This window comes from Armigeres subalbatus, chromosome 2, assembly GCF_024139115.2.
Source record: "Armigeres subalbatus isolate Guangzhou_Male chromosome 2, GZ_Asu_2, whole genome shotgun sequence".
NCBI classification, from domain to species: domain Eukaryota; kingdom Metazoa; phylum Arthropoda; class Insecta; order Diptera; family Culicidae; genus Armigeres; species Armigeres subalbatus.
The window spans coordinates 137,271,520-137,294,815 of NC_085140.1; the positions used below are offsets into that span (position 1 = coordinate 137,271,520).

At 46.7% G+C, this 23,296-nt stretch overlaps 1 protein-coding gene across 1 annotated transcript; it reads right to left on the reverse strand.

Moving 5' to 3' along the window:
* Positions 1 to 10,624: 10,624 nt before the first annotated feature.
* LOC134209266 (uncharacterized) lies at positions 10,625 to 14,191 on the reverse strand. The gene is made up of 3 exons (XM_062685246.1): positions 13,934 to 14,191; positions 11,724 to 13,401; positions 10,625 to 11,643 (listed from the first exon to the last, which is right to left on the reverse strand). The coding sequence occupies exons 1-3, from the start codon at positions 14,189 to 14,191 to the stop codon at positions 10,625 to 10,627; spliced, it is 2,955 nt and encodes a 984-aa protein (XP_062541230.1).
* Between the last annotated feature and the right edge of the window lie 9,105 nt (positions 14,192 to 23,296).

Genomic DNA, 23,296 nt, shown 5'->3' on the forward strand with positions numbered 1-23,296 from the left:
TATTTCTCATGGCAAGTGGATCTTCTTCTTCTTCATCTTCTTCTTCATTGGCATTACATCCCCCACTGGGACATTGCCGCCTCGCAGCTTAGTGTTCATTAAGCACTTCCACAGTTATTAACTGCGCGGTTTCTAAGCCAAGTTACCATTTTTGCATTCGTATATCATGAGGCTAACACGATGATACTTTTATGCCCAGAGAAGTCGAGACAATTTCCAATCCGAAAATTGCCTGAACCGGCACTGGGAACCGAACCCAGCCACCCTCAGCATGGTCTTGCTTTGTAGCCGCGCGTCTTACCGCACGGCTAAGGAGGGCCCCAATGGCAAGTGGATACTGTGGGTAAGATTTTCATTGACTCTGTTTTGATTAGTGATTGTTGCGATTACCGGAGGGGCCCGCAGGAAGCCGCAATATTCTATATTTTCTCGAGACACTCAAAAGGAAACCGAGAAGGAAACAATGGAACAGGATTCCGCGTCGAATGAAACTTGTTGCAAGCAAATCGGTTAAGAGTAAGTAAAAAATATGTTTTGGCCATAACTCCGAAGCCCATAGTCTGATTAAACCAATATTCGATAAGAAACAATGAGACAAGATTCTGCATCGGGCAAATCGGCTAAGAGTAAGTGCCTAAAAAATTTAAAAAAATGTGTTTTGGCCATAACTTCAAATCCTATAGTTCGAATCGACCAATTTTCAATACGAAACAATGGGACAGGATTCCGCGTCGAATGCAACTTGTTGCGAGCAAATCGGTTAAGCATAAGTGTCTAAAAATGAGTGAGAATTTTGTACGTGTTTCTCATGTGATAAAAGGCAAAAAAAAAAACTTTGACCATATCTGTTTAATACCGATCTGTTTAATTTTCAATAGGAAACAATAAGACAGGATTCTGCGTTGAATGAAACTTGTTGCAGGCAAATCGGCTAGAAGTAAGTGCCTTAAAATGAGTGAGAATTTTCTTGTCAACAAATGTATTTTGGCCATAACTTCGAATCCCATAGTTCGATTCGACCAATTTTCAATACGAAACAATGGGACAGGATTTCGCGTCGAACGAAACTTGTTGCGAGCAAATCGTTCAAGAATAAGTGCCTGAAAAATGAGTGAGAGTTTTGTACGTGTTTATCATGTGAAAAAGTGGATTTTGGCCATAACTTCGAAACCCATAGTCCGATCTGTCCAATTTTCAATACGAAACAATGGGACATGATTCTGCGTTGAATGAAACTTGTTGCGAGTAAATCAGCTAAGAGTAAGTGTCTAAAAAGTGAGTGAGAATTTTTGTTGTAAAAAAATATATTTTGGCCATAACTCCGAAGCCCATAGTCCGATCAGACCAATTTTCAATAGGAAACAATGATAGACTATCCTGCGTCGAATGCAACTTGTTGCGAGTAAATCGGTTAAGGATATGTACCTGAAAAATGAGTGACATTTTTTTACTCATTTTTTCTATAAAAAAGAGGTATTCTGGCCATAACTTCCGATCCCATAGTCCGATCTGTCCGATCGATCTGATGCAACTTGTTGCGAGCAAATCGGTTAATGATAAGTGTCTGAAAAATGAGTGAGATTATTTTGCGCACACACATACACACACACATACACACACACATACACACACACACATACACACACACACATACACACAGACATCACTTCAATTCGTCGAGCTGAGTCGATCGGTATATAACACTATGGGTCTCCGGGACTCCTATAAAAAGTTCGTTTTTGGAGCGAACATATAGCCTTTACGTATACTTTGTATACGAGAAAGGCAAAAGAGGTATTCTGGCCATAACTTCCTATCCCATAGTCCGATCTGACCAATTTTCAATAGGAAACAATGGTAGAGTATCCTGCGTCGAGTGCAATATGTTGCGAGTGAATCGGTTAAGGATAAGTGCCTGAAAAATGAGTGACATTTTTTTACTCACTTTTTTAATAAAAAAAGTGGTATTTTGGCCATAACTTCCGAGCCCATAGTCCGATCAGACCAATTTTCAATAGGAAACAATGATAGACTATCCTGCGTCGAATGCAACTTGTTGCGAGTAAATCGGTTAGGGATAAGTACCTGAAAAATGAGTGACATTTTTACTCATTTTTTCTATAAAAAAGAGGTATTCTGGCCATAACTTCCGATCCCATAGTCCGATCTGACCAATTTTCAATAGGAAACAATGGTAGAGTATCCTGCGTCGAGTGCAACATGTTGCGAGTAAATCGGTTAAGGATAAGTGCCTGAAAAATGAGTGACATTTTTTTACTTCTTTTTCTTATAAAAAAGTGGTATTTTGGCCATGACTTCCGAGCCCATAGTCCGATCTGACCAATTTTCAATAGGAAACAATTGTAGAGTATCCTGCGTCGAATGCAACTTGTTGCGAGTAAATCGGTTAAGAATAAGTACCTGAAAAATGAGTGACATTTTTTGGGTGGGGTGCACACACACACACACATACACACACACACACACACACACATACACACAGACATCACCTCAATTCGTCGAGCTGAGTCGATCGGTATATAACACTATGGGTCTCCGGGCCTTCTATAAAAAGTTTGTTTTTGGAGCGATCATATAGCCTTTTCCGTATACTTAGTATACGAGAAAGGAAAAAAAAAAAAAAATTCAATGATCGTTGGAGGAGTCTCCGAGAAGAATAATTTGTCAGTTAGTCGTCATCAGGCAGTCCTAACGGTGAGGGCGCTGCCCAATACGCCACCGCATAATGCTGCGCATCCGGCGACTGACAAGGATTTGGTGGAGGGTCTGGGAATCGAGCCCATGACCATTCGCTTGTAAGGCGAACGTGTAAGCGAACCGTTCAATGTGCAAAAACGATCCATAAAAAAATGAAAAACGATCCATAAATAACATCTGAATGTTGCATAAAACCATAAATCCATAAAATAGTTCGGGAGATTCCACGGAAAATTATTTTATGATACATAAATCTTTGAAAAATGATCGATAAAAACTTTATTTTGCTATAACTAAATTTGTGCAATTTTTATCCTGATGATGATCCATAGTTTCAGTAATATGATCCATTATTTTGGTCATATGATCCATAATTTTGTTTAAATGGTTGATAATTTTGATAATGTGATCCATAATGCTTAGAAAGAAGGTCAATGAAACTATATGGATTATTAATCAAAATTAATTGATCATATCACCAAAACTATGGATAATTTGAACAAAGTTATGGATCAGATGGCCAGAATTATAGATCATAAGACTAAAATTATGGATCATATTACTGAAATTATGGATCATCATCACGAAAACATGCGCAAATTTGAAGTTTATGAATCAAAATATAGTTTTTTATGGATCATTTTCCAAAGATTTATGGATCATTTGTCATATGTTCATGGGAAAATATCAGAATTATATTGTTTTTCTTGATCATGTGAATGGAACATAGTTTCCTATTAATTTCGAAATTTTAGCTTAGTTATGGATTGAAAAATTATTCTTTACGGAATCTCCTGAACTATTTTATGTATTTATGGGAGTGTTTTAAAGAACATTCAGATGTTATTTATGGATCGTTTTTCATTTTTTTATGGATCGTTTTTGCACATTGAACGGTTCGCTTACACGTTCGCCTTACAAGCGAATGGTCATGGGCTGGATTCCCAGTCTTTTTTGTTTATATGCAAAAGGGGAAGATCCATTAGTTACGTAACGCAAAAATCAACCATTTTTAACCCCCCTCACCCCTATGTCACACTTTTTGTATAAATCATCTTTTTGTATGGACTTTCACACTTCACGCAACCCCCCCCCCCCCCTCAGGTCGGTCTTTGTTGATTCGTCTCCCGAGCCTCTCCTACTGATGCCGAATCTGAGAAATGCGTTATCGGATCTCGCCAATTAGAAGATGATAGACAAAAGATGCTGCCTGCAGACGGGAGAAGCAGGCGCGGGTGGACTCCCCGGCCGACGATTGGAGGAAATCCGGAGATATTCGCCTCCTCTACTATATTTCACGATGCCTGATTGGAGCAAAGATTAATCCGTGAATGTCAGATAAGGACATGACATGTCAGTCACTCACCGATCGAACTAAACAGCTGATGCGTTGGCTCGATCACTTAGAACAACTTCTCTAAGTTTTCACGACTTATCCTAAGTTGGATATAGGGAAAGATTGATATTTCTCCGACGGCAGCAGGCAGGATTCCACTCCGGACGATCATGTCAGAACCATACTGTCACGCTTTGCCTCATCCTTGAGTAGGCCAATGAATGTCAAGAGTCTTCCTATTTGGTATTGATTAACCACGGAAAAGCCTTCGATTGTCAGAGTTACGAACATATATGGGGTGTCCGTGAAAGCAAGAGAGGTTTGGACAAAATCCGGAGTCCTACACAATGGAATCGCTAGAGTGAATTAAGGATAGATGTGTCACATCTCTGTTACTGTTAGGCATCGTAATCGTAAATCATGAACCGCTCTACCAGTCCACCATCATAGAGCAATCGAACGACACAAGTCAGACAAAATGGTTGCAGCAACTTTATTGTGACCAAATCTAGTGACATATGAGATGCAGTAACCTACTGCAGTGATACTCTCGAACGTCATATCGTACGCTTCGAACAGCCAACCGATCCCAGCAGGCAAGGAAACCAACGCGGACTCATCAATTGCCATTGGCTTGGCAACCATCACCCACCAGCGGTGATCAAACAAGCGACGGACAGCATTGCGGAGAGGCACAATCCAGCGAAGAGGCAGATTGCCATAACAATGCTTCAACGAACAACGCGGACGGCGTCTATCACGACGAACTACTTCGCGGACAAACCCGATTTCGCGGTGCGCGCAAGACGGCGTGCATTCAGCGGTCGCCATAACAATGCCTCAACGAACGACGCGGACGGCGTCCACCACGGCAAACGGCACGCTTGTGCGGTAACCTCGTGGCATCCAAAAAATATAATAACCGGCCTACTGCGCATCTAACAGCATTCAGCTGAGACGCTAGCGGTACGAAAGAAGTACTCGTCATCCTCTAACTCACACAGTAATTTGTTTCTAGAAAGTTGACTAATCAATCGTACAAAGGGAGTCGTATTAGTCTTACAAAGGGTTTAAAAATTCATAATCCGAGCTAGCATTTTTTGGATTTTTTTTAATATACGGTGACTGGCTGTTGGAATAATATTTCAAGGCTTTAGTTATTGAATTCAAAATATAATTTAAAAAATTGAGATAGCTATACGCAATTGAAAACGCTCACATTTAAAAACATTGAAATTGGAACATTTCTGTGTCAAAACCTTCAATTTGTATTTATATTGATATTCTATTGAGACTTCATTAGTTACGAATTCACATTTTCTAACAGTCATGGAAAATTAAGGGACAGCAGAATAGAACTGCCATCAACAACGAGACTTTGCCTACTCGGATATGTAATGGGACATATAGCCTTAACGTATACTTAATATACGCGACGGGCAAAAATAATATTTTGGCCATAACTTCCAAGTCCGTAGTGCAATCCAGCTAATTTTCAATCGATCCCAGTCCCAATCGATCCCAGTCCCAGTCGAATGCATCTTGTTGTGAGCACATCGGTTAAGGATAAGTGCGAAAAAAATGAGCTGATTTTTTTACACGTTTTTGCTTTAAAAAATGTATTTTGGTCATAACTTTCAACAACTGGTTTGCGAGGTGAACCGGCCCAGGGCCGAAAACCTCACTAATAAAGATAATAATGATAATATCAACTGGTTAAAAACAATTTGACAGGATTCCCAATTGAATGCAACTTGTTGTCGCAAATCGGTAGAAAATAATCGCCCAAAAAGTGAACTAAACTTTCTTACGCGTTTTTGGTTTGAAAAGATTGTATTTTGGCCATAGCATCCAAGCCCATAGTCCGATCCGGCTAATTTTCAATAAGAAACAATGGGACCAGTCGCATTGAATTCCCAGTCGAATGCAACTTGTTGCGAGCAAATAGGTTAAGGGTAAGTGCCCAAAAAGTAAGCTAGACTTTTTGCGCACAGACACACATACATACACATAAACATCACCTCAATTCGTCGAACTGAGTCGATTGGTATATATCGATTGGTATATAACACTATGGATCTCAGGGTTTTCTATAAAAAGTTTGGTTTTGGAGCGAATATATAGCCTTTACTCGTACTTAGTACGAGAAAGGCAAAAACTTTGAATATATTACTAAAAATAGTTTTACTAGGATTTTCTTTTCCACTTCTCGATATTTCCATAAGTAGATGGTCCCTTCAATATCAATATTCAATTTTTGTCCTCCAAATGACATTTTTAGCCAAATGACTCGTTCAGCAAACGATAATTACGACCTTATGATGGTTAAAACTATTATTAGAATAAGGCGTATACGTCGCTTTTTCAGACAAGATATTTCTTGCCAATTCTCCAGTCCATATTGCCTGTCGTTCTTGGGCTGTGATAAATGTTGTCCAATAAACACCTTCAAAAAGTGTACCTCAAACTTTTATCTTATACTCTTAAATAATAGAATAAACCTCATCCTTATTCAAAATGGAAAATTACCGTTTCGGTGGGATCCCACAAATGGAAAAATCCTGTCCAGATTCGCCCACAAATCCCAAAGCAACTTTTGCGACACCGACAGTCCAACGCTAGGTGCCACCACTAAGGGCTCTGAGCTATTTGGTCAGAACAGATGGGTTGGAACTTTATCCCAACGTCCCGGACGACGGCAACGTGTGATGCGACGAAGAATTCAGATTCCATCCGAGAACGGTGCATTTCAATTTGCATGTGAAATCAGCATCAGCGAATTTACCACCATGCGGCTAGTGTTGCCACTACTGGTGCCAAAGGCCCATCATCGTTCGAAACACTCAAACGCCAGCGTTCATCATAGTGAGCGTCGTGGTTCGTAGGAAAGTGGCTTCCGGCATCCATTATGGACGAGATTTGGAGAAAACTCTTGTAAAATACCTTTCTCCTAGTTTTTGGTTGGGTTTTATTTTCATTGAGAGACGCCAAGCTTTTTTTTTCAACCACAGCATATTGACGTTACGAAATAAATTGCTTCTACCGACTGTTCAAATTCGTAATTCAACAATTAGGGATTAGAATGCAAATAGAGAGTTGTAATCTGACAAGAAATTTAATTTTATCACAGCTTTGTCTCTGAAGCGTTCGTGCATGTTGGCACTAAAATTTCTCAACCAAATGAGTATCCAGATCACTTGCAACACTGTGATGTGTATTCCAACGAGCTATTATGAACGAAATTCGTCCATAATTTATTCCGGAAACGCAAAAGCCACAGAAAAACCAAATGCTTTCAGATTTATTGAAACCTTTTGAAGTTGATGCGCCACTGGTGCTAGGAAAAGCCCCGTGTGGCCTATCCCTTCCTGTACATCTACCCAAAGGGCCATGGTTGGGAAATTATGCAAATTTAATTTTTCCAAATGTCTGTCGATCTCCAACGTTGATGATGCTAGCGACGAAGACCATCGGACTTACTCCTAGGGACACTCTCCACTTACTGGGCCAAGTCAGCGTGGGGGTGAAACTTGGAGTTCCTTGTTTTTCGGTTTCTCAAGCAAAAGTAGCAACGGTCGAAAGGTGGTCGATCCATTTGCATAAGCGTCTTATAAAAGCCAAAATGCATTAGAAACCGCACTCGGTATCTTCGGTGGTTTATTCCATTTGCTCAGCCAAGTCGGTAAAAAGTTTACCCCCTTTAATCTCAGACCTAGTGGTTCCCAATCTTTCAGCATTTTACTCACATAATCATTCTACTTGATAGAACAAGTAATAGCATCATAGAGTATTTATATCAGCCGATTGACCATCTACAAAAAATTGAATAAATCGTTAAAAAGGTGATCGATAGAACATGTTTGTTGAGTCTGTTTCTCTGTGGGTCGTAAGCATAAAAAATTAAAAATCTTCAATTCTGTACATATTAAAGAGACAAAATGTACATTTTGTTTGGAAAAATGCTCCTAAACCAAAATCTAGCTTGTAACATTTCACAGAGATTTCTTCTCCTTTATTTCATGGGGAGTTCTTAAACCCTTTTACAATAAGAATGCCGCAGCCACCGGACGAGCATGGTATGATTTGTTAGTTCTTGAGACGGTGAAGCTGAAGGGCGAGTATTGTGTGAAGTGCACGATGAAATATGTAATCACTTGTAAGGTGAAACAAGCGTTATCGTCTTTTTGAATGCACATTGAGGGCACGTTTGAGTAAAACACGGTTTTCGTGTTGTTGTCTCTGAAGTAGGAACTATTCAATCGCTTGCTGTTGTGACCCCCGGAAATAGCGTTCTAGCACCAAACTCCGACACACAGCACGCCTTTACCGGTGTGATAATCGTGCAATAATTGCAACGCACAAACGGGTTCTGTTCTTCGGTTTAAAGCTTTTGAAACAAACTTCACAGCACTTTAACGGGTTTACAAACAGTTTATTTGCTTTGAACACTTATTACTACTAAACAGACATTTTATTGGGCAACTAACAATACATTTATTACATTTACTACTTCTAATTTAACTTCTAATTAATTTCGGTGACCGGTTGAGCAAGATGGAATTTTTTGAATAATGCTCCAACTTTCGGGAGGTGCTCTTTTATAAAGATAGATGGCGGGAAAATAAGGGTTCGTTTCTAATCGGAGCTTTTGAATCGATCTTAACCTATACAAAGCTACATATATGTGTTAAACGTCACAATACAATAACTTTACGCCTACCCTAATGCTAATACACACAACATAGCCGGCCACCTAAATTTGAAAGCTCGAATTTATATAAACAAACTATCACGATGCAGACGAACAGGAATGGCGTTATTTCACAAAACAATTACTTAATTATCTATATTTTCAGCTAACTGCGTATCGGAAATATCGGCTACGGCATTCATCGGTTGCTGGTCGAAATTAAGAGGAAAATTCGGGTCGCAGGTCGTTTTGTAGGTTCCACTAGCTGTTCGCAAAGTTACGACCCTTACTACTCCGTCTGCTCCAGGATGAATTTGTTCGATGCGTGCAATAGGCCAATCGATGGTAGGTTTGCCGTCCTCCTGAACAAAACAATTTGGCCGATGTGGACATCAATGGGAAGTGTTGTTTTCTCTCGACGATGGTTCAGTTCTGTGAGGTATTCTTTCCTCCAGCGATCCCAGTGCTGCTGGACCAATTTTTGCAACTGTTGGTAGTGGTTTAGTCGGTTGGTGGGAATTTGCACGTAGTTTGGTTCCGGGAGGCTTATGAGCGGTGCCCCGATGATGAAATGACCGGGAGTGAGGACATCTAGCTCAATAGGGTCGATGGATAAGGACGTAAGCGGTCGGCTGTTCATGTTTGCCTCGATTTGTGCTAGCACTGTTGCGTAGTCTTCGTAGGACAGCTGCGTTTTTCCGAGCACTTTTCTCAGTGTTGTTTTCGCGGTTTTCACAGCGGCCTCCCATAGACCGCCGAAGGTTGGTGCTCTTGGCGGAATGAAGTGCCACTGAATTCGGTGTTTGCTGCATTCTCGGTTGATTGATTCTCTGGTGTGTTTCCTTCGAGAAGACGGTACAATTCGGTCAACGTATTCGACGCCCCTTGAAAATTTGTACCGTTGTCCGAATGGATTTCTGCTGGCATCCCGTGGTGTGCGATGAAGCGACGTAAGGCTGCAATAAAGGCCTCTGTGGATAGGTCACAGACCAATTCCAGATGCACGGCTTTGGAGGCGAAACAAACAAATACGGCAATGAATGCCTTCCGTGGTGCTGCTCGTCGGTGCGCTGGTTTTAAGTAAACGGGTCCGCAGTAGTCCACTCCAACTACGGTGAAAGCTCTACATGGTGCTGTGCGGGACTTTGGCAATTGGCCAACGGGTTGAGAAACTGGAGCAGGGTTTAGGCGATAGCATTGCGGACATTTGCGACACACAAAATTGGCGATTGTCTTTCCGTTAACTGGCCAGAATTCTTGATGCATTGTAGCTAAGGTCATGCGAGGACCGGAATGCATGCATTGTTCGTGATAGTGCTGTGTTATGAGGCGTGTGAGTGGGTGGAATTTTGGTAAAATTATAGGGTGCTTTGTGTGGTAGTTCTCGGAGGAGTGTTCAAGTCGTCCACCGAGTCGAATGATTCGCTTTTCATCGAGGAACAGGCCAAGTAGTTTTAAAGATGACTTTTTGGAGACGGTTCGCGTTTTATCCAGTTGTTTCCTCTTCCACAAATACTTCCTGTTGCGCCAATTTCGACAATGTTTCCTTAGCTTGCTCTAGTTCTCCTACTGAAGCGAATAGGTTTGGGTGGCAATTAGGTTTGCGACGACATCGATTCACAAAACGAAGAATTAAGGCAGTAATCCGAAGTAAACGCCAAAAGCTTGAATAACGGTGGAATAGAAAGTTATGCTCTGGTGTTTGTTGAATCACGAGTGCTGTTTTTCGGCGTTCTAGTAGATCCTCGGGTGGCGTACCAGTTGGGTGCTTAGGCCAATATTCCTCCTCGTTCGAGAGCCATGATGGACCGCAGCGCCACACAGTGGTGACGGAGAAATCTTGAGGAAGCATTCCACGTGAAATCAAGTCAGCCGGGTTTTCAGTTCCTTTCACGTGATTCCAGCTGTGCCCGTGGGTTGACTGTTGAATCTCTGCAGTCCGGTTCCCCTATGAAGGTTTGCCATGTGTTAGGTGGGGCCTGAATCCAATGAAGCGTCACCATTGAATCTGACCAGAACCAACAAGAAACTCCTTCCATCTTGAGTGCTGCTGAAACTTTAGCATATAATTTTGCTCCCAGGAGTGCAGCACAGAGTTCGAGCCGAGGTAAGCTAACGCGCTTGAGTGGTGCCACCCGTGATTTGGCTGCTATGAGCTCGATTTTGATTTGCTTCGCCTTGTCGATAGAGCGCGCATAGATGCAGGCACCATATCCAATTTCCGATGCATCGGTGAATACATGGAACTGTATAGAGACAAAATCCGGCAGAAAGATGAAGCGAGGTACCTTATAGTCGTTCAGAATCGGCAACTGTGCCACAAAATCCATCCATTTGCTTGCGATTTCCTCCGGAACTGGATCGTCCCATTCAACAGCGGTTAGCCAAAGATGTTGCATTCGGATTTTTGCCCATGCGATGACTGGCGAAACAAGTCCAAGCGGGTCGTACAGCTTGGCAATCGTAGAAAATATCTTCCGTTTTGTCCAAATACATTCTTCTGACGATGGTTGAACCTCGATGCAAAGATGATCTGGTTTTGTTTCCCATCCGATACCAAGCGTTTTTATTCTCTGATCTTCTCCAAAGTGTAGAGTTGTATCACCGACAAGAGCCTCGTTAGGAACATTTTTCAAGACATCCGAATTATTTGAAGACCATTTCCGAAGCTCTAGACCTCCTTCTTCCAACAAATTTTGCACTTCCTTTTGAAGCAGTATTGCCTTTTCCACCGTGGCTGCACCCGACAGGAAGTCATCCATATAAAAATCTTCTTCCACGGAGCTGGCTGCATGCTCGTATTTTTCACCCAAATCCAAAACCAGTTGCTTCAGTACCCGGGTAGCGAGAAACGACGATGGAGACAATCCGTAAGTGACAGTTTGTAGCTCGTAAACTGCTATTGGATCCGAAGGATCGAATCGCCAAAGAATTCGTTGGAGCGGTTTATCGTCATCATGGATCAGAATTTGACGGTACATTTTGCAACGTCCGCCACCAGGGCAACGGCATGTTTCCGGAATCGAATCATTATTTCAAGTAGTTCGTCTTGAATAGTTGGCCCTGTAAGTAGAGCTTCATTGAGCGAATAGTTCGTGGAAGTTTTCGCTGATCCGTCGAAGACCACACGCATTTTCGTCGTTGAGCTTGTTTCCTTAAATACAGGATGGTGTGGAAGATAGCAGACAATTTTGCCTTCATCCAAGCTTGAGTCATCCGCCACTCCAATGCACTTCATGTGACCCAGCTCAATGTACTCCATCATGAAGTCACTGTACTGCGATCGCAGATCACAGTTTAGTTTCAATCGTCTTTCAGTGTGATGAAATCTTCGGAGAGCCATCTGTTTCGATTCACCAATCATGCTGTTGAAATTCATGTGCTTAGGGTACCGCACAATATACCTGCCAGTGTCATCACGAGAGACTGTGTTAACGAAATGTGTCTCACAATCTTCCTCTTCCTGTGAGCGTGGTGTTTTAACCGTAAATTCTTCCACTGCCCAAAACCGTTCGATTGCCTTGTCCAAAGATTCCACCTTCGCAATATGGCAACTAACCCGCGACTGCCCTTCCATACATGTAACCTCGCCAGCTGCTACCCATCCAAATACCGTATTGACAAATACTGGGAGCGTATTGTCGAATTTACGAGTTTGCAACCGGCCACCATCGCTTATATGGAAATCATAGAAGTATTGGGTACCTAAGACCAAATCGATCGGACCAGAAACGTTAAAACCAGGATCAGCCAAAACCATATCAGCCGGAGGTTTCCATTCTCGCATCGGAATCGAGTATGATGGCTGATCGTCAGTGAGCTGCTCTAACACCAGAAATTCCATTGAAGTTGAGAAATTCTCCGTCCGAGAAGAAATTGTAGTGGAGACTTCATAAGCCGTGCGATTTCGTGATCGACCAATACCAGTTATTTCCACCTTTTTGTCCCGCCTTGAAAGTTGAAGCAGCTTGCAGAGATTTGCCGACATCAAGTTGGCCTGTGATCCGGAGTCTAGAAGCGCCCTTGCCTGATGTATCCTTCCCCAAACGTCCTTCACATTGAGCAATACCGTGAGCAAAAATATATGCGAATTAGCCTGCCCTACCGCCGAATTGGATGAAATTAATGCCATCGAACTAGAAACAGATTCACCAGAGTTCGAAGCACCGCCAGTTGATGATGATGTAGAAGGATTTACGTTTTCATTCGTTGCCGAAGTAGAAATAGAAGTGGGAACAGAACCAGAACCAGGAAACCCAGGATGCAACAACGTATGGTGCTTCTTCGAGCACGTTCTGCAACGATATTTTGATGGACAGTCCCGTGCCAAGTGATTCCGGCCAAGACAATTACTGCAGAGCCGCTTGGAATTAGTGAGCTGCAGCCGTTTATCTATTCCTAAATTTGCGAAAGTTGGGCACTGCGTAATCCAATGCTTTTCATTACAGGCGAAGCAGTTCGGCGACTTCGTTTCAGTCGCCGAGTTGACCGAAACTTTCGTGGGTCGGAATTTGCTTATGCTAGATGACGTTGTCGTTGAAAACATACGCTGATCGACCGAAACCGCATCTAACACCCGGGTTTGCTTTTTGAGGAAATCGACCAACGACCCAAATGACGGTTCCTTATCTGGTGTCACAATTTCTTCCCACCGTTTCTGAATAACTTCGTCCAGTTTGGAAACCAATAAATGGACTAACATTGCTCCAACCACTCGTTCTTTCACCTAACTGGTCCAGGATTTTTGTGTTGCGCTCGAAACAATCAATAAAATCGTGCAGACCAGCAGCTGATTCCTTCTTCCTCCTTGGGTACTCGAACAACGCATTACGATGACGTTTTTTGAGGAGATAATTGTTGGAGAACCGATCGACCAAAACCTCCCATGCAACCCTATAATTAGCCTCACTCATCGCATATGAATCAATTACCTTTAAAGCATCACCTTTCAAGGAGGCACGCAGGTAATGGAATTTCTGTATGTCCGTGAGCTCTGCCGAAGAGTCAATCAAAGCTACATAAATATCGTGAAACGGAAGCCAATTTTGAAAGTTGCCATCGAACTCCGGCAAATTGATCTGTGGAAGTCGTACGGAGGCTTGGACATTTGGAACTTGATTTGTGTGCGCATTGGATGTGTTTGGTGTCGCTTGACCTTGCTGTACCTTTCTCGCCAACCCTGCTCTTACCTCAAAGTACTTTCCTTCGAATTCGGCCCTGAGTTGATGATGCTCTGGCATGTTCTCCTCATTGTCCTCCATGCTCTCGATATCGTTCTGGAGATCCTCGAACTCATTCCACTTTTGCTCGAGTTTCTCTATCCGAATGTTGACCGACTGCTCATCGAACTCCTTGGTGTTTTTCAGGTACTGTTCAATCCGGTCCATGAACTCGAGAACGCTGTCTCTGTTGCGTATCAAGCTCTTGAGTTTCTTCGACGTCGACATCTTGCTTGCACCGAACGGAATTCACGAGATCACCAAAGAGCTGTGGAAATATAACCAGGGAAGCACCTTCCAGAGAAAGTATATTTGATGGACAGGGACTCACCTGGTGAGCCTGTCTAACAGGCCTTGTATACTAATACAATCTCTGGGCAGCAATAGTCCACACCACCAGCAATACCATACGAGAGCTCGAAGGCTGGTGAGCCAGTCTAACAGGCCTTGTACAATAATACGATTTCTGGGCAGCAATAGTCCACACCACCAGCAATACCATACGAGAGCTTGAGGGCTGTAAAATTTAACCAGCGAAGCACCTTCCACAGAAAAGTATTTGATTGGACAGGAACTCACCTGGTGAGCCCGTCTAACAGGCCTTGTACAATAATACGATTTCTGGGCAGCAATAGTCCACACCTCCAGCAACACCATACGAGATCTCGAGAGCTGTAAAATTTAACCAGCAAAGCACCTTCCAGAGAAAAGTATATTTGATGGACAGGAACTCACCTGGTGAGCCTGTCTAATAGGCCTTGTATACTAATGCTCTGGTCAGCAAACACCGCCGGAAACACCTCGCGAGAATTGACGCGCCTTGCACAGGACCGTCCACTACGTTAGCGTTAAGGGAGTCCTAGATTGTTCTTCCTCACCCACCAGTAGTCCAAGATGCACGTTGAAGAATCCGGCCACCGAAAACTCCGTCGAAGTAGTTTTAGAAATAGAACCAAGAAATGACCAGGTAGAGATGAATATAGAAGTGTAATTCGTTGGACAGGTCCTCACCTGGTAGGCCTGTCTAACAAGCCTTGAATGATTATTCCATCTCTCCTCGAAACCAACTCCAAAAACTGCTATGGTGATATTCGTGATGGCAGCTCGAGTGCATTCACGATAGCTATGGCGCTTTTCACCTTTGTAGTCGCCGAGAATGGCGCCAAACCAATTGTCCGTTGACCCAAATGGCTTATTGGCGTCGGAAATTTCCAAAGAAACGCTATCCTGGTCACGGCACCAATGTTGTGACCCCCGGAAATAGCGTTCTAGCACCAAACTCCGACACACAGCACGCCTTTACCGGTGTGATAATCGTGCAATAATTGCAACGCACAAACGGGTTCTGTTCTTCGGTTTAAAGCTTTTGAAACAAACTTCACAGCACTTTAACGGGTTTACAAACAGTTTATTTGCTTTAAACACTTATTACTACTAAACAGACACTTTATTGGGCAACTAACAATACATTTATTACATTTACTACTTCTAATTTAACTTCTAATTAATTTCGGTGACCGGTTGATCAAGATGGAATTTTTGAATAATGCTCCAACTTTCGGGAGGTGCTCTTTTATAAAGATAGATGGCGGGAAAATAAGGGTTCGTTTCTAATCGGAGCTTTTGAATCGATCTTAACCTATACAAAGCTACATATATGTGTTGAACGTCACAATACAATAACTTTACGCCTACCCTAATGCTAATACACACAACACTTGCCAAGGCGATTTCCTATACAATACTTTCTCAACTTAAGCGCATTTGCTTTTCAATGTCGAACACTGAGATATGGAAGATTGACAGTCTCGTTTCACGCATTCGGTCACTCTTTGTGGATTGTGTGGACCTCCAATCTTCGGACAGCTAAAGCAATAATGGGCTACGTGGCTGTTTAGTGTTTATGTTTGTCTCACATCAAAGGCAGTCCACATTTGGATATGGCCACAAGCGCTTTCATGTCAGGTCATCGTGGGCTTCGAAGCAAAGTCCGGTCTGATCATGGAATGAGCTTTTTGGATCCAGACCGAGAGAGATCCTGAAGTATTTTCATCGACGCGATACCTATCGATGCTAAAAGTAGAAGGGTCTTTTATCACTCCTGGTGCTCCCAATATGGGATGCATTTTAAAAACCACAGTGAAGAGCATGAGAAATCATCTTGAGTCAACAATCCAGAACAATTGAATCATTCGAGTCCATTATGTGGACGAGGTTTGGGCACCTAGGAGAGACAAATAGCGTGTCAGATAAATTGGGCTTCAGGACAGCTGGTGTGCCTCAGTGAATTGGGTTTCGGGTAGACACTTGATTTACTTTTAGATTAGCAATACTTCCTTTCTCTTGAAAGGAGGCTTCCGAGCCACTTGAAAGGAGGCTTCCGTGCCTCTTGAAAGGAGGCTTCCGGGCCTCTTGAAAGGAGGCTTCCGGGCCTCTTGAAAGGAGGCTTCCGGGCCTCTTGAATGGAGGCTTCCGAGCCTCTTGAAAGGAGGCTTCCGAGCCCCTTGAAAGGAGGCTTCCGAGCCTCTTGAAAGGAGGCTTCCTAGCCTCTTGAAAGGAGGCTTCCTAGCCTCTTGAAAGGAGGCTTCCGAGCCTCTTGAAAGGAGGCTTCCGAGCCTCTTGAAAGGAGGCTTCCGAGTATCTTGAAAGGAGGCTTGAGCCTCTTGAAGGAGGCTTGGAGCCTCTTGAAGGAGGCTTCCGGGCCTCTTGAAAGGAGGCTTCCGGGCCTCTTGAAAGGAGGCCTGAGCCTCTTGAGGAGGCTTCCAGGCCTCTTGAAGGAGGCTTCCGAGGCCTCTTGAAAGGAGGCTTCCGAGGCCTCTTGAAGGAGGCTTCCGAGGCCTCTTGAAGGAGGCTTCCGAGCCTCTTGAAAGGAGGCTTCCAGGCCTCTTGAAGGAGGCTTCCAAGCCTCTTGAAGGAGGCTTCCAAGCCTCTTGAAAGGAGGCTTCCGGGCCTCTTGAAAGGAGGCTTCCGGGCCTCTTGAAAGGAGGCTTGAGGCCTCTTGAAGGAGGCTTCCGGGCCTCTTGAAGGAGGCTTCCGAGCCTCTTGAAGGAGGCTTCCAGGCCTCTTGGAAGGGGGCTTCCGGAGCCTCTGGAAGGAGGCCTGAGCCTCTTGGAAGGAGGGCTTCCGAGCCTCTTGGAGGAGGCTTCCGAGGCCTCTTGGAAGGAGGCTTCCAGGCCTCTTGGAGGAGGCTTCCAGGCCTCTTGGAGGAGGCTTCCGAGCCTCTTGGAAGGAGGCTGAGCCTCTTGGAGGAGGCTTCCTGAGCCTCTTGGAGGAGGCTTCCGAGCCTCTTGGAAGGAGGCTTCCGGGCCGCTTGGGAGGAGGCTTTGAGGCCTCTTGGGAGGAGGCTTCCAGGAGCCTCTTGGAAGGAGGCTTCCGGGCCTCTTGGAAGGAGGCTTCCAGGCCTCTTGGAAGGAGGCTTCCGAGGCCTCTTGGAGGAGGCTTCCGGGCCTCTTGGAGGAGGGCTTCCGAGCCCTCTTGGAAGGAGGCCTGAGGCCTCTTGGAAGGAGGCTTCCGGAGCCTCTTGGAGGAGGCTTGAGCCTCTTGGAAGGAGGCTTCCAGGCCTCTTGGAAGGAGGCTTCCGAGGCTCTTGGAAGGAGGCTTCCGGGCCTTTTGAAGGGGTGCGTCCGGGCCTCTTGAGAGGAGGCTTCCGAGCCTCTTGGAAGGAGGCTTCCGAGCCTCTTGGAAGGAGGCTTCCGAGCCTCTTGGAAGGAGGCTTCCTGAGCCTCTTGGAGGAGGCTTCCGGGCCTCGTGGAAGGAGGCGTCCGAGCCTCTTGGAAGGAGGCTTCCGAGCCTCTTGGAGGAGGCTTCCGAGGCCTCTTGGAAGGAGGCTTCCAGGCCCTCTTGGAAGGAGGCCTGAGCCTCTTGGAGGAGGCTTCCAGGCCTCTTGGAGGAGGCTTCCAGGCCTCTTGGAGGAGGCTTCTGAGCCTCTTGGAGGAGGCTTCCAGAGCCTCTTGGAAGGAGGCTTCCGAGCCTCTTGGAGGAGGCTTCCGAGCCTCTTGGAGGAGGCTTCCGGGCCTCTTGGAGGAGGCTTCCGAGCCTCTTGGAGGAGGCTTCCAGGCCTCTTGGAAGGAGGCTTCCGAGCCTCTTGGAAGGAGGCTTCCGGGCCTCTTGGAAGGAGGCTTCCAGGCCTCTTGGAAGGAGGCTTCCGAGCCTCTTGGAGGAGGGCTTCCTGAGCCTCTTGGAGGAGGCTTCCGGGCCTCTTGGAAGGAGGCCTTCCGAGCCTCTTGGAAGGAGGCCTGAGGCCTCTTGGAAGGAGGCTTCCGAGCCTCTTGGAAGGAGGCTTCCGAGCCTCTTGGAGGAGGCTTCCGGGCCTCTTGGAGGAGGCTTCCAGGCCTCTTGGAAGGAGGCTTCCGAGCCTCTTGGAGGAGGCTTCCGAGGCCTCTTGGAAGGAGGCTTCCTGAGCCTCTTGGAAGGAGGCTTCCAGGCCTCTTGGAAGGAGGCTTCCGAGCCTCTTGGAAGGAGGCTTCCGAGCCCTCTTGGAAGGAGGCTTCCGAGCCCTCTTGGAAGGAGGCTTCCGAGCCCTCTTGGAAGGAGGCTTCCGAGCCCTCTTGGAAGGAGGCTTCCGAGCCCTCTTGGAAGGAGGCTTCCGAGCCCTCTTGGAGGAGGCTTCCAGAGCCTCTTGGAAGGAGGCTTCCAGGCCTCTTGGAAGGAGGCTTCCGGGCCTCTTGGAGGAGGCTTCCGAGCCTCTTGGAAGGAGGCTTCCGAGGCCTCTTGGAAGGAGGCTTCCAGCCTCTTGGAAGGAGGCTTCCGAGCCTCTTGGAAGGGCTTCCAGGCCTCTTGGAAGGAGGCTTCCGGAGCCTCTTGGAAGGAGGCTTCCAGGCCTCTTGGAAGGAGGCTTCCGAGCCTCTTGGAAGGAGGCTTGGGGCCCTCTTGGAAGGAGGCTTCCTGAGCCTCTTGGAAGGAGGCTTCCAGGCCTCTTGGAAGGAGGCTTCCAGGCCTCTTGGAAGGAGGCTTCCGGGCCTCTTGGAAGGAGGCTTCCAGGCCTCTTGGAGGAGGCTTCCAGGCCTCTTGGAAGGAGGCTTCCGAGCCTCTTGGAAGGGAGGCTTCCGGGCCTCTTGGAAGGAGGCTCTGAGCCTCTTGGAAGGAGGCTTCCAGGCCTCTTGAAGGAGGCTTCCAGGCCTCTTGAAAGGAGGCTTCCGAGCCTCTTGAAGGAGGCTTCCGAGCCTCTTGGAAGGAGGCTTCCGAGGCCTCTTGGAGGAGGCTTCCCGGGCCTCTTGGAAGGAGGCTTCCGAGCCTCTTGGAGGAGGCTTCTGAGCCTCTTGGAAGGAGGCTTCCGAGCCTCTTGAAGGAGGCTTCCAGGCCTCTTGGAAGGAGGCTTCCGAGCCTCTTGGAGGAGGCTTCCTGCCTCTTGGAGGAGGCTTCCGAGGCCTCTTGGAAGGAGGCTTCCGAGCCTCTTGGAAGGAGGCTTCTGAGCCTCTTGGAGGAGGCTTCCAGGCCTCTTGGAAGGAGGCTTCCGAGCCTCTTGGAATGAGGCTTCCAGGCCTCTTGGAAGGAGGCTTCCGAGCCTCTTGGAGGAGGCTTCCGGGCCTCTTGGAAGGAGGCTTCCGAGCCTCTTGGAAGGAGGCTTCCGAGCCTCTTGGAAGGAGGCTTCCAGCCTCTTGGAGGAGGCTTGAGCCTCTTGGAAGGAGGCTCTGAGCCTCTTGGAGGAGGCTTCCGAGGCCTCTTGGAAGGAGGCTTCCGGGCCTCTTGGAGGGCTTCCGGGCCTCTTGGAAGGAGGCTTCCTGAGCCTCTTGGAAGGAGGCTTCCGAGGCCTCTTGGAAGGAGGCTTCCGAGCCTCTTGGAAGGAGGCTTGAGCCTCTTGGAAGGAGGCTTGAGCCTCTTGGAGGAGGCTTCCGAGCCTCTTGGAAGGAGGCTTCCGAGGCCTCTTGGAGGAGGCTTCCGAGCCTCTTGGAGGAGGCTGAGGCCTCTTGGAAGGAGGCTTCCGAGCCTCTTGGAGGAGGCTTCCAGGCCTCTTGGAAGGAGGCTTCCGAGCCTCTTGGAGGAGGCTTCCGAGCCTCTTGGAGGAGGCCTGAGCCTCTTGGAGGAGGCTTCCGAGGCCTCTTGGAGGAGGCTTGAGCCTCTTGAAAGGAGGCTTCCAGGCCTCTTGAAAGGAGGCTTCTGAGTCTCTTAAAACGAGGCTTCCGGACCTCTTGAAGGAGGCTTCCAGACCTCTTGAAGGAGGCTTCCTGAGCCTCTTGAAAGGAGGCTTCCGGGCCTCTTGAAAGGAGGCTTGAGCCTCTTGAAAGGGAGGCTTCTGAGCCTCTTGAAAGGAGGCTTCTGAGCCTCTTGAAAGGAGGCTTGAGCCTCTTGAAGGAGGCTTCCGAGGCCTCTTGAAAGGAGGCTTCCTGAGCCTCTTGAAGGAGGCTTCCAGGCCTCTTGAAAGGAGGCTTCCGGGCCTCTTGAAAGGAGGCTTCTGAGCCTCTTGAAAGGAGGCTTCGAGCCTCTTGAAGGAGGCTTCCTGAGCCTCTTGAAAGGAGGCTTCCGGGCCTCTTGAAAGGAGGCTCTGAGCCTCTTGAAAGGAGGCTTCCAGAGCCTCTTGAAGGAGGCTCTGAGGCCTCTTGAAGGAGGCTTCCGGGCCTCTTGAAAGGAGGCTTCCGGGCCTCTTGAAAGGAGGCTTCCGAGGCCTCTTGAAGGAGGCTGAGCCTCTTGAAGGAGGCTTCCTGAGCCTCTTGAAAGGAGGCCTCTGAGCCTCTTGAAGGAGGCTTCCGGGCCTCTTGAAAGGAGGCTTCCGGGCCTCTTGAAGGAGGCTTCCGAGCTCTTGAAGGAGGCCGAGCCTCTTGAAAGGAGGCTTCCTGAGCCTCTTGAAGGGAGGCCAGGCCTCTTGAAGGAGGCTCCGAGGCCTCTTGAAAGGAGGCTCCCTGAGCCTCTTGAAAGGAGGCTCCCTGAGCCTCTTGAAAGGAGGCCCTGAGCTCTTGAAAGGAGGCCGGCTCCTGAGCCTCTTGAAAGGAGGCTCCAGGCCTCTTGAAGGAGGCTCCTGAGCCTCTTGAAAGGAGGCCCTGAGCCTCTTGAAGGAGGCTCCTGAGCCTCTTGAAAGGAGGCCCGGGCCTCTTGAAAGGAGGCCCTGAGCCCTTGAAGGAGCCCTTGGAAAGGAGGCCTCCGAGCCTCTTGAAAGGAGGCTCCTGAGCCTCTTGAAAGGAGGCCCTGAGCCTCTTGAAAGGAGGCTCCTGAGCCTCTTGAAGGAGGCCGGGCCTCTTGAAAGGAGGCTCCGAGCCTCTTGAAAGGAGGCCCTGAGCCTCTTGAAGGAGGCTCCCAGGCCTCTTGAAGGAGCCTGGGCCTCTTGAAGGAGCCGGGCCTCTTGAAGGAGGCCCTGAGCCTCTTGAAAGGAGGCTCCCGGGCCTCTTGAAAGGAGGCCCGAGCCTCTTGAAAGGAGGCCCGGGCCTCTTGAAAGGAGGCCCCGAGGCTCTTGAAAGGAGGCTCCGGGGCTTCTTGAAGGAGGCTCCCGGGCCTCTTGAAGGAGCCGTGCCTCTTGAAAGGAGGCTCCCGAGCCTCTTGAAAGGAGGCTCCCGAGCCTGTTGAAAGGAGGCTCCCGAGCCTGTTGAAAGGAGGCTCCCGAGCCTCTTGAAAGGAGGCCCCCGAGCCTTTTGAAAGGAGGCTTCCGAGCCTCTTGGCAGGAGGCTTCCGAGCCTCTTGGCAGGAGGCTTCCGAGCCTCTTGGCAGGAGGCTTCCGAGCCTCTTGGCAGGAGGCTTCCGAGCCTCTTGGCAGGAGGCTTCCGAGCCTCTTGGCAGGAGGCTTCCGAGCCTCTTGGCAGGAGGCTTCCGAGCCTCTTGGCAGGAGGCTTCCGAGCCTCTTGGCAGGAGGCTTCCGAGCCTCTTGAAAGGACAACTAAAAAAGCCAAAGGGTAATTTTGCCCCGGGGACAATGAATACTCGTGAAAGTGCAGAGGATCCCTCAGCTTTGATCCTAGCGAGTTTCGTGTCATCAAACTCCTTCCCAAAATGACCTGCATTCGGACGCGGCCGGTGCCAGTATTGCCTTTCAAGAATATTGTATCATCAATATTTACACACTGAGAATGTTTACTCATCTCGAGTATCATCTGCTGGTTCCTTGTGTAATTACAGCTGATCTGGCAATAATGGAGTAGCAGCCGCGAGCCGTCAATCATGTTCATGCACTTATTCTCTCAAATGACATATTCGCCCAAACAACTGTCAGCCAAGTGGCCTTCGGCCATATAAATGCATTTTTATGTGCATGCTCAATATAAAATTAATAAAAAAAAATTTGAACTGTTTGTTTCCGTTGGATGTTTCTAATAGATTAATTTTTTGGCTTAATGATAAGAGTCACGATAGTGTCAACCGTCATAAGACCAAAAATATTACAAATCATATTTAGCGACTGTACAGAGTTTGGCATACCCTGGCCTAATCCAATAAATGGAAATGCAGTGCCCAGGTTTTGGAAACTCTCGTGCCACACCGTTCGCTTATTTAAATTAGAAAGGCCATCGTAAATAACACGTAAGTGTGCTTGTTTACATACAAATTTTTGTGTCATCTCCGAGAGTAGTTAAAGGACAAACAGGTTGCCGAGGGTTATTTCAACTAAGACATTGGCAACGACGGTGGAAAACCAACAACGTGAAACACATTTTACACGCATAAAAATTTCATAATTCACTCCCCTTCGGATGGGAGTAAAATTTTAATAGTGTGCAACTGGGGAGCGTCTCTCAGCTGAAGCTTATCCGGCCGGCAGCAGCGAAGGGATCCCGGCTGCAGCATACGGTTCAGCATTTTTGGTTAGAGGAATGCCGCTGTAACAGGTGCGCCTGATTACAAATTCCACCAAAATAACCTTAATAATGCCATGCAAGGTGTTTGTCGAGGACGAGGAAAGATTGTATTTGCGACCGTCGTCGCCCCTAAAAAGAATCAGGGGACCTGTTTTGACACACGTGTTCTGACAAGGGTGGGGTTGGGACATAAAAATTCAAATTTTCTCGCTAAAGTGAGCCATACGTTTTTATTCAGTCTACCGAGCGTGTTGATTGAAGCCACCTTGAGCCTGTAGACGATGTTGCGCTACAGGATTGAGTATGAGTATGATTGCTGCATTGAGGTAAGTATTTTCACTGCATAAATTTTTGATACCCTATCAAGGTTCATATAAAAACAAAATCGAGCTCTTAGCAAAAAAAATCGTGATGGATGTCCCATTTCCGTCAATGTGGGTAATAAATATCATAAACTCAACAATCCAGCTTATCCACTACAAACAGCTGTATCAGTATGAAGATAGATGACTACAAAACAAGATTGGGTTGCAATGACGATAGATAATGAAGTGCAAACTTACATGATGTACTTACACCCTTCACTGAATATCTCCGAAATTTTAAAAAGAAATTA